Source organism: Falco punctatus (assembly GCF_963210335.1).
Source record: "Falco punctatus genome assembly, chromosome: 1".
Classification (NCBI taxonomy): Eukaryota; Metazoa; Chordata; class Aves; order Falconiformes; family Falconidae; genus Falco; species Falco punctatus.
The window spans coordinates 25,947,270-25,958,559 of NC_137580.1; the positions used below are offsets into that span (position 1 = coordinate 25,947,270).

Genomic DNA, 11,290 nt, shown 5'->3' on the forward strand with positions numbered 1-11,290 from the left:
AAACAATTTGATTCCCTTGAGCTGGACAGCAAATTCAAGCCCAAGCTAAACTGGGAAACCGATTTTCTCAAACATTCTGCAAGACCCTAAAAATATACGGCTTTTAAATGATCAGTGCAGTTTAATCTGAGTCCTTTGTAGTAAGCCAGCTTAGTTGTAATGTTACACTTGCCATCACCTGCATATGATCTCTCAAAGCACAGGAAGCAAAGCAATTCAACTTGGACTTGTCTCCTTGTCTTCTTCCTGAAGAGTGACAATGGTACTTTTCCTTTCTGAAACATTTCAATATTTTCTAACATTTTTTTATAATGCATAGGTTTAGAAATCCCAAGTAATTCTCTGTTAGCTAATCAAGGGTCTTTCAAAATGAGCTGGTTTTGTAAGAAGACTATGTAATTTTGCACTTCAGAAGTGGCATGACAAGAAGGTATTTCAAATGGTACAAGCAGTGCAGTCATGTTGTCACATAACCTGATGATACTACATCCATCTGCTACATGGCACTGTGAAAAAATAGGCTTTGAAAAGAATGCTTGGTTAAATCTACAGCTGGCATTTTTGAGGCTCCAAAGTAAATGCAGCCAGCAGCTGGAAATAAAAGTGGAAATACACAGTGGCGTAAGTCCAGGATACCAGGGGTTTACCAACCCAACATCTTGGGTACTTTGGCATTTTATCTATTCCACATGGATTTCTATTGTTCTGCATGTGAAAACTGCAAATTCATCAATTAACGAGAAGTGTCTCCAATTAGAAAAATACTATGAAACCTGTTAAGTGAGACTTTACCATTTACCCAGAAACAAAACTGCAGGTTTAAAAGTCACAAAGCTAACTTTGTTTCTGTTGCTCTTAATTCCACTAAAAAGAGCACTAGAAAAAGAGCAGATCGCTTGTTGGTACATTAACAACTAATATTAGCTCCACTACATGAGGAATTACTGGGAGTTATCCAGCAATAGTCTGAGCTGTGCCAATGGAAAGTCAAGAGTTCAAGTACATACATATCTTTCATAGCTGTCAGTCTTCTGCGTAGCAAACTGTTTATCTCTGGGCCAAAACTAACTACTTCAGTATCAGGTTATGACAGTATATTTCATATAGTAACTTTGGAAAAAAAAAAATCCTGTTAACCTGTACAACTTAATGTGTACTGTTCACGCATTCTTTTTTACAAATGCTGCTGAGAAGAAACGTGCTGTAATTAGGTGCTTGATCTACACTGCAATGACAATATGGTGAGTTGTCTATTTCAGTAACGCTTCACAAGCCAAACAAGCTCTTCACAGAACAACAAAAAATGCAGCATATTCAAATAACTTAAACCGTGGTTTAATCTATACAAATATTCCATGCATCTCCATATATTTCCCATTGATTTGTCAGGATAAGCTGTTTACAGGCTCTCGGACTAACAGTGTGTAGAAAAGCATTTACAGCTTCAGGTCGCGAGGTGCTTAATACCAGCGGCCTAATTTGCTACTGTTCTTCTGTTGTAAGGCAACTCCATTGAAGTAATTGGCATGGAGAGAAGGGGTTCTTAACCTGACTGATTTACATGGTTCTGATGAAAATTAGCATTCTTACAGCTGTACACGGTGCTGATAGGTTTTAGCTAAGACAGCAGTTTGTTACAGCTGGGTTTTTGTACAATTTGCGCACAACCACATACAGCCTAGCTCAATGGAAAAGGGTGTAACTGCACTATTTGACATAAAGGCACACAAGTCTACCGAACTCCCACTGCGCATAGGACAAGATCAACATTTCGCCTAGCTGCACAAAAGGCAACTTGAGTAGCAAGAAAACATCACAGCATTAAAAACTCATCCCTTTCCTCTACTCTCCATGTCACTCTCCTCCACGCTTGTTTTCCCTGCATTGCCATAAACCAGCGCTAGCTCCGCCCAGGAGCTTTGGCTGCTGCACAGGGGCTACAACGTAGCTCCTCCACAGTAATTTGCTCCACCCCCTTCCACTGGGGTTAATCACTAAGTTTTTTTCTTTTACCACTTTCCAACTTTTCTCCTCCTGGTCGCTATTTAATGCACAAAACAGATGTGTATCTGGGGTTTTGCTGTCGGTCTTAGAGCACAACTGAGGTGGCTGATTGTTGCTTAACTCAGAAAATCATCTACGCGATATGCTTAGGTCTTGAACTGCTAAGAATTGCCACAGAAGAAAGAAAACGCAGAGCTGTAACAAACTGCTGTGCTTCCTACTGGATTAGTATTAACCTCATCCTAAATAACTCTCTGAGAAGAACTACTTGCAAAAACAGGGAGAAATTCAACAGCCTGAAAACCTTTGCCCTCCTACAGGGCTGAGATGTGACATACCATTTTCTGACTTCTGATTAGCTTAGAATTTCACAAATCTGAACAGCGAAGTTGAAGTGATCTTAAAAGCCTAGGGCATGTCTGAATTTGAGAGGAGGAGGGAAGGATTAATCCTCAAAGGGCCAGAAGTAATGTGCAGCCATGGCTAGTGACACTTAGAATAAGGCTAGAACTGCAGTTTAGCCACAGTGCTGTTATGAGATTGCTACCGTTGTTAAATTAGTGCCTCATTTTATCATTACATGTTAAGCAGTGGTACACATCTTGACACATAATTTTAATAATAGCTTGTAAGTGTCAGTGATAATGTAATCTATTTAACAATGAGCCTAAAGATTATCCAGAAGAGAGCATATTATGCCCTGTTAAAACAGCTAATCTGCATAAAACTTATGACAAGCCAGACCTTTTCAGTGTTCAATAAACTGGCTGAATATTCATTTTTAAAGGCATTGTCCAAATTGGTTTGGTCACAGATGACTATTTAAAGCCTATTCCAAAGCTGGCAAATACACCAGGGAAATAACCCAAGAAAAGCAGAAAAAAAAAGCAACAACAAACCACCCCACGTAAAAACAACAAAAGACTGCCTCTAGCCAAAACCCCTCATGATTAACATCAGCAATAATGGGTCCAATTCTAGTAAAACATAGGATGACATTTGTTTCAAGTACTTACTGGCCGCTTTTGTATAGGATTGGTGCAGGACACAGCAAAAAATCAGATTTCACCGTTTTTGGTTTTTCATCTGAAAAAAACAAATCACATGAGGTTAATATACTGTGCTGCTTAAATGAGAAGCTGATGCATGAACATGTTATGAAGTCCCTTCCCTTCTCACAATATGCTGGTTACTTGTTTGGTAATGTCTGGAACTTGCAAGCGAGGCGGACCTAAGTTAGGGAATAAAGCTGCTACATTTTTAATACCACACCTTGAACATACAAACCTGGAGTTAGCTTCAAATGTGAACGTGAGCCCACATTACATAGTCTACTTTATTGTACTCAAGTCAGCTCGTGCTCTTTCAGAGAGGTAATTTCCTAGAACTGAGGCCATTTCTGCAAAGACTGAGAACACTATTAGGGGTTTGGTAATACTTGGAAGATGAAGGTCTGTTTCTAATTAGCTCCAACCCTGTGCACTGCATTCAAGGACTAGTTCATTGGTTGTGATTGGCATGTCTATTTCTCCAGTGTTTCTCATGCTTTTGAGTCTCCAGCTTAACAAATCTCTTAAAACTTACAACGCATTTATCTGTAGAGCACCATGTCCGGCACAGCACTCCTTTTCTGCAGCTGTGAGAAGGAGAGGAAGGAGCTCTTTTACCTCATGCATTTGGTAAGACGGGAAGAACTCTGCTCCTGGATGCAGAACCATCCTCCCAAACTTCCCCACAGTAGGACTGTTAATTTCTGTACCAGAGCTGCTCCTGTGAGCATGGACTATTTCCTGATTTATGGGTGAGAGCAGATAAATGATCTGCCAGATAAACTTGGAGATGACTCTGTCCTGCATTTAGGAAACAGGCAGACATACAAGTAGTTCAGGGGCAGCTGAAGGAGGAGCTGTTAGCATAAATGAGCTTTTCCAATGTGCTATAATCTGCACTAACTGCTTGGCCTAGATTTAGGGCTAGTTGTGAGGTGGGGAAGAGGGATTAGCACATTGCCATATGTTTTTGTCTTAATGGTATGTTTCATAGATTATTTTTCTATCCCACAGCTACATTTGGCAAGTTTCCTTTCTAGCATTTGGTAATGGTTCTTTATAAATGCAAAAAGAGAAACATGCCAAATGCATCTTTTAAAACCAGAAGAACTGACAAAATAATGGTTTGCTCTGAGGCCGGTCCCAAAGCGGAGCTCAGGCTATCAGTAAGGAGAACTCTAACACTGAAGTACATCCTCGTGCAAGTACCCTCTGTTACACCCTCACATGGTGAGGGTTCCACTGATAGACTGCCAGTTTATTGCAGAGGAGAATGCAGTGAGACAGGCACAATTTCCCTTTTCTTGGGACCATCTCCTTCCTCTTACTACTGCTCAAAGCACCCCTCCTACCTTTTTGTCCATCCCAGCTCGACTGTTCTCCTTTAGGTTTCCTCTGAGACAAAAGCACTTGGAGCCCAGCATAGAGCTGTAAAGAATGAGCTTGCATATTGGGGGAAGGATCACATTAAATTTCCCTATTTCCTTCCTATACTATTCCCTAAATATTTGCTGTTGTCCATTGCTGAAGACAAGAACCTGGGTTGGTTGCAGCAGGCCTCTGGCAAGACCCCTTACAGCAGATTGTGTTTTCACACTGCAACGTATGATAAATACATCAGTATGCCATTCCTCTCCCTTCTTTCCTGAAGCCAAGAGGGGAAAAAAAAAGCAGCCCAGAAACCTAGTTGGAAATTCTCACATCAGATGCTAGCAAGTATTTGGGGGCTTCATCCTGCTCAAGTATAGTTATTTCTACCATGGCAAAGCAGACATACACATGCTGTACGGCTATAAAAGACTGAACAATCAGAGAAACGAGGGTCAGAAAACATTTCAAAAGGTCATTTAAAGAAGGCACACACTTCAGACATTCTTCACTGACACTCATCTAAGCTGTTAAAAAGCTAAGTAACCTTTTCCATCCCTAAGATCTTTACACAATGAGAACCATTCTCCTAATATACATCATCTAGATCTGCTGTAGAATTTGAAGCCTGTTGCCTCATGTTCTTTTCTCAGACTGGGAGAGCCCAGCTTATTTTTTTCAGCTTTGCAGCAGCACACACACCGTCGCAAGAGTAGCAACTGATAGTTGGTACAAAGGGGTTTGCTCAGCACCTGCCTGGCTCCTCGCCCCTTGTCGGTGAGGAAATAACACGTAAAGTCGTCAGCAATGGCGCAAAATGGGATGATGGGCTTTAGGAGCCCATTTAGGAGTAATTTAACAATTACTTTGGGCATTCTTCTCTTCCTGTAGATGTAATAAACTGAACTTTTCTGTCCTTCCTTACACTTGTGTTCTCGACTTCTACCCGTCTTTGCCTGCTTCCTCTGGACACTCCTCACAGTGGAGATCCATCCCACACTTGTAGCATGGAGCACATCAAAATCCAGGTTCCTAGGGGCTACCGTTGGCAGCACAACCTTGAATTTGAACAGCATTGCAACCTATCAATAAGTATCGTAAGCCTACTTGATGTACACTGCTAGCATTGCTACTAAACAAGCCAAAACTTTTAGTATGATAGCAGCACCCACCAGCAGGTCAGAGGAGGTTTACATTTGTGATGCTTATGGAAAATGGCTAAATTCCTCCTTAACTCTCATATTCTGTAGGTCCTCATCTCCACCAGTACTGTAACATACTCTCTATCAGGAACTCTTGAACAGTACAAATGCCACTACTAACATAACCATATTGATGCAAGCCTCAAGACATTCACGTGAAGAAGGTATGTGTTATTGTTTTAATTTCCCAAACGGTCAGGCTGGGGTATAGAGAAGTGACTGCTCATGGTAAACAGTAAGTCAGGAGCAAAGCAGGAATAGAACTGAGGAGTCCTGATGACTTGCAGACCAGACACTTCAATTCAAATTTAAGTTCTAATTATCTTCAGGTCATGTAACTGATGTCACAACTGTTTACCCTAGATAGCGTGAAATTAGTTTTATTCACCTGGAACTAAACTACTGTTTCCCCACTTCTCCAAGTAAAAAAGGCGCACCATGACAACAGATACACAACTGTAGCACATTCCAAATTCTAGGTCTATGAAGCTAATTTATGCAACAAGTTGAAATAAGCAAGCTGTAGTTTAACATGGGAAACAAAGGTGAGAATTTTAATTGAACCTGAAGTGAAATTTATAGAAGAGAATTTATTTATAAAGGTTGCCTTTATCCAGAACTACTGTGCTATTCTTTCATTCTACCCTATCATTTTAGATATTTAACAGACAGGAGAGACTGGCAGCCCATTCAAGTATATATGATATCCAAAGTAAGGAAGAAATTGCACTGGAAACACATGTTCAATTGGGTAGGAATTTAAGACAGGCTAATATAAAAATCAGACAGTAGGCAGGGAAAAAAATTAGTTGGGTGTTTTCTACTGGCCCATTTTTGGTCATTTTCCAGTCTGCCTTGCTTCTAAGGGATACTGCTTAGAGCAAGAAGTTGGATGTACTTATACTAGCTGTCCAATTCAGCTTGTGGATATAAAAAATGGAGGAGGTCTCCATTAATGGCATTTTTTCCACCACCATCTACCTTGTGCCAGCTCAAGGGAACAGAGCAGCACGAGGAGATGAATCCAAATTCTGGCATGACTTTTCATCTGCTCTGTTCCAAGTTAATGCACTGAGCAAGAGAAGACCAATTCTTGACTATTTTGCTGAAAATTAAATCCTCCACGAGCACATTTGCTTAATCAGATAGCAAGAAGAAAATAGTCTGCACTACCTTTCAATTGCTTTTAGAGCTTTACTAACTTCTGCAGCACTCCACTCCTAAAAAATTCCCCAGTGAGACTTGTAGTTTGACAAAGGGATAAGGATTATTAACATCTGGCCAATTATGAGTACTAGTAATAATAAAAAAAACCCTCCCATCTGCACCATCACCAACCCCCACCACCACAACCCACCCCCAAACCCCCACCCAACAAAAACTAATAAAAAAACCTCAAAAAACAAACCCAAAAAAACAACAGATAAACAGGGAAAGTCCCTGTAAAAGATGCCACAGTCACTCTGTCTGAAACAGAATTCCTTTCCACAAGTCAGGAAGTAGAGTCCAGCTAGGGATCTGGCTGCAACGAGACCCAGTCCTCCCTTGGGACACTGAGCTGATGAACCACGTCAAAATACAGGGACAAAATAGTACCAGCTGTTCTGACTTGCCCTTACTCCATGCTGTTGCAGGAGGCCCAGGAAGAGGACTGACTCCGTGTCATGGAGGGGCAGTCATGCCCTGCCAAGCCCAGAAACAAACAGCATAGTGGCTACATAGCTGGTATGCCAGACAGAAGGGGCAGAGATGCTCCAAGATAACAAGGTAAGTGCACCCAGGAAAACAGTGTCTTTTGGAATCACGGTGAGAGCCTGTGTCTTGGCCTGGGTCTCCAGGCACGGTCAGTTCACTCTGTGGTCATGTATGTTTCATGGGCAAACATCTGCTTACTTGAACAGCAGGAGCCAGAGAGTTATCACCATGTTAATTCACACAGCCAGCTGGGCTTCCAAACACCAGTCACAGCTTACAGCTAATGGCCATCAGTACAAATCCAAACCACTGAGCAAGATGTAAAATAACTTACATCCTCTTACTAATCTTCAGAGCTTTCCTGTTTTCTTCCTCTTCAGTAATTTTTCTCTTTTAATTTAATTGAGTTAACAAGAAGCAAAAGTAGTCAGTTATTAGAAAATATAAAGGCAGATCATCTCAAACTTCAGTACTTACGAATTGTAGTTCCGTTCACTTGATAGGTACAAGTAACACCATCAGTTCTCCCACCAAGGGTTAAGCCATTTCCTCTAAGAACCACCTGGAACTCCTCTGGAGAGAAAAGAAAAAACCCAAAATCACCAATTTTTAATGCACTGCAGTAAGACAAGGAGAATTTCAATATAGCCTACAATAAATGAAGTACAATAAGCAATGCCTCAAATGTAACTCAGGTCTCCTTTTTAATTGACCCCTGGTACTGCAATCTTCTGTTAGGTCACTATAGGAAAAAGATTTGGGAATAAATCTTTATTTACCACCGACGCAGCCCTATTAAAACGAAAGTTAATTCCGACTATCAACAGGATCTGGGGCTCAGTTGCACAGTAAGGAACAGTTTCTCACTGAATACTTTGACAAATGAGAAATCTGGGTCTCATAACAAGTAGACTCCCCAAACCTGGATCAGGGCCATTTAAAGTGCCAGATGAAGAAAACATTTCTCGTTAGTATGATTTCTCTGGAAGCAGCATAAGGGCCATGCTATTTGTGAATTGTGCAGAGGAGGAGTGAAAATGGTTTATTTACCAAGGCCACTGATTTCATTAAGATGATGCATGTTTTTATAAAAACATCAAAATAAGGATATTTTGCAACTACCTTATTTTGATTGGTCTCAAACTATGCATGGATTGTGAAACCCCACAAAGACAACAAGCCCTTAAAATTTTGTGCAACCCTTCTACTTAGTAAATGTATTGCCATTTGATGCACAAAAATAAAGTCAAATGCTTAACTGCTTATGCTCCACAGTTTTGGGACAAGGCACTAGAAATAGTCATGAATTTATATGAACATAATGTTATCAGGATTCTCAGAACTTAACTACATGACCACAGGTAAAATGGTATGCGAGTATCACTGAAAAAATATCACTGCTTTGAATACCAAGGGCAACTTCAGAGCATTACTGATGGGAGAGGGGCAGATAAACACATCTCAAATTTTTACATGCATTACCTAAATTATGAAAGTAGGCCCTGGAAGACTGCTCCTCTGAGGAGAAAAATGAATCAACAGAGAAGGATCTGATCTTTCTTAAACTCCTTGATGATTTTTTATAGAGATGTTTTATTTTAGAGACCTGTGGGGTTTTCCTTTAAGTAAAATAGAGACATCACAGTCCTATAACAACTGAGTATTATTTTAAAATTACAAAAAAATTACCTCCCACACAGACGCTGGATGGCTCCAAATATAAAATCTCAGTGCATGATTGCTTCAAAACCTATTGCAAAGGAGGAAACTAGTCATAAATAGGTTTGAGTGCTTTTTCAGTGAAAAATATTATTTGCAAACAAACACTTGTGTCTAGAAGATACACATGCACAGCTACAGGTTTGATTTGCCTAAGTATGACTTTGTAGGACACTGCCTTGACCACGTAAAACTTCTGCATGCCTGCACAGTGAAGTCTCCTCGAAGTTCATAAGACATGGATTGGTTGGTTAAATCCAGCACAGCCTTTAAAACATAATGATGTCTGACTTCAGTCTTTAAATTTCTATCCAGAACCTAAGCTAATCTTCCATGAACCCCAATCCTAACGTTTAAGCCAAAAATTAGTCACAAGGACCCTGATCCAAAACCTAATCCAGGCAAAAGCAGTCTTCCAACAATCTGTGGGTCAAGCCAAGTGCATGTTATTCCAAGTGCTGGCATCCTGCCCTCCGTAAAGCAGAGCAAGAACGCATGGTGTTCTTGACTACACTGCCTTCTGTTGGATGGGGTTTCCTCGCTGCTGTACCAGTTGGCCTGCTTCAATTCTCCAACCAGTCAGGGAATATTCTTCCAGAAGGCTGGGACAAAACAATACTCCCTACAGATGACTTAGAAATACAAGGGATAGAATGTAAGAAAAAGGAGGAACTAGACACCTTTGATGGATTTGTACTTATAAATGTTCTAGAAGCTACCCTTAGCTTCAGCCAAGTCACATTTTACCATTTGCAAATACATCAAGTGATCAAGTTACCCACAGTCACTTGAGCAGAGGCATAAATAGCACCCAGGTGTTGATTACTGCAGACCACTTTATTTTCCATTTGAAAATGGTGCATCTCAGAGGAATGCATCAAGCTTGTTGGACTACAGCTGTTGCTAGAATCAAACCATGAGACCACACTCTCCTCCCACTGCCACTATCTCAGTCCCACAGCAGGGCCCCATCTCTTAATCCCCACCTCTAAGCAGGTAACAGAATGTCTGTTAACTCTGAGAGAATAAGTCTCTTGAAGCTTGCAGGGTTAAGCACACACAAGCAATCCATAATTTAATAATAAAACCACATGGTAAATATGTGGCGGTTTTCTTCCAAAAGTTTTTTAATTTTTCTCTCAGGAAACTTTCATGACGTTTTTATATAGCTTTCCCCGTAATAAGTGGCATATTTTTAGCTGGCATTCATATATAATGCTACATGGAATCAATTCAGGTCCCTGTAATCACATGCATAGTTTAAAGTCCTGTTACTGTCCCCTCTCCACCTCCATTTGCCAAAACTGTGCATGCTCCTGAGCTGGCCTAACTGTCAGTAAATGTAACTCCTAAGTAGTCCTTTTTTTTACTCTGCCTACTCTTATTTGCTAGTGGGTTTTGTTGCCACATATCCAGGCCCCCTAGAAACAATAACAGATTTGTCATTGTTATGACAAAAAGCATGCCAAGCTCTTTGAAAAAGAATAGCCTGCCTCATTTAACACTTTCCATATCACCTGTCTCCCCACAAAATGTTGTGGACAAATTATCTTTTTAGTGCTTCAAACCACATTTATAAACATTAAGTAGTATTTTAAAAAATAAGAGACCTTGCATGCACATACATTTGGATAATACACAGCAACAGAGATCTTTGGAAAGAATGTAGCTTGACATTCAGTGCAAGTCGACCAGTTTACATTATCTGTGGACCTCATCTCGCTTCCAAAAAAGGACTTAACTTTTTGATTTCTATTTCGGTGTAGAGAGAGTGTCATGTAGTTCATTGAGGGGGGGGCGCGGGTGGGATATTTTGCACAGAATAAAACACAGGAAGAATAAAACATTTTATTTCTTTACTGTAAAAACACTTTCTGGGTTTTTTTCCTCTGAAGAGACTGAGCCATATCAATAGTACAATTTAAGCTAATGAGACTATAGACTTCCTTTCATATTACGTACAGATCTAGCAGTTGGCACTATCAAAGCCCACTGAATTCCTTCTTTTTCTTTTTGTAGAGCAGCACTATACAGACAGAAATTTTCCAGCTCCTATCCGGTCCTCATGTGCCTGCTGTCCGATGAAGTAGGGTGCCATTATGAATTGGGGGGGTTGGAGAGGGGAAGACAATGATGGACATAATCTGCCTTTTCTTGGCAAGTAGTATTTCTGTTAATTGCACTGAATCTGGTAGTGATTTTTCTAACATTGTATTTCCAAATATAATGTAAAACAGGAAAAGAAACTATTTG

The 11,290-nt window shown here is 40.4% G+C and overlaps 1 protein-coding gene across 1 annotated transcript in view; it reads right to left on the reverse strand.

Moving 5' to 3' along the window:
* Positions 1 to 11,290, reverse strand: part of ANTXR2 (ANTXR cell adhesion molecule 2) — a 120,469-nt gene that overhangs the window by 79,600 nt on the left and 29,579 nt on the right. The window contains exons 8-10 of the mRNA XM_080409181.1: positions 9,008 to 9,068; positions 7,796 to 7,891; positions 3,021 to 3,090 (exon numbers count right to left, since the gene is read on the reverse strand). Of these exons, the coding sequence (XP_080265307.1) occupies positions 3,021 to 3,090; positions 7,796 to 7,891; positions 9,008 to 9,068 (227 nt within the window). The remainder of the gene's footprint in view (positions 1 to 3,020; positions 3,091 to 7,795; positions 7,892 to 9,007; positions 9,069 to 11,290) is intronic.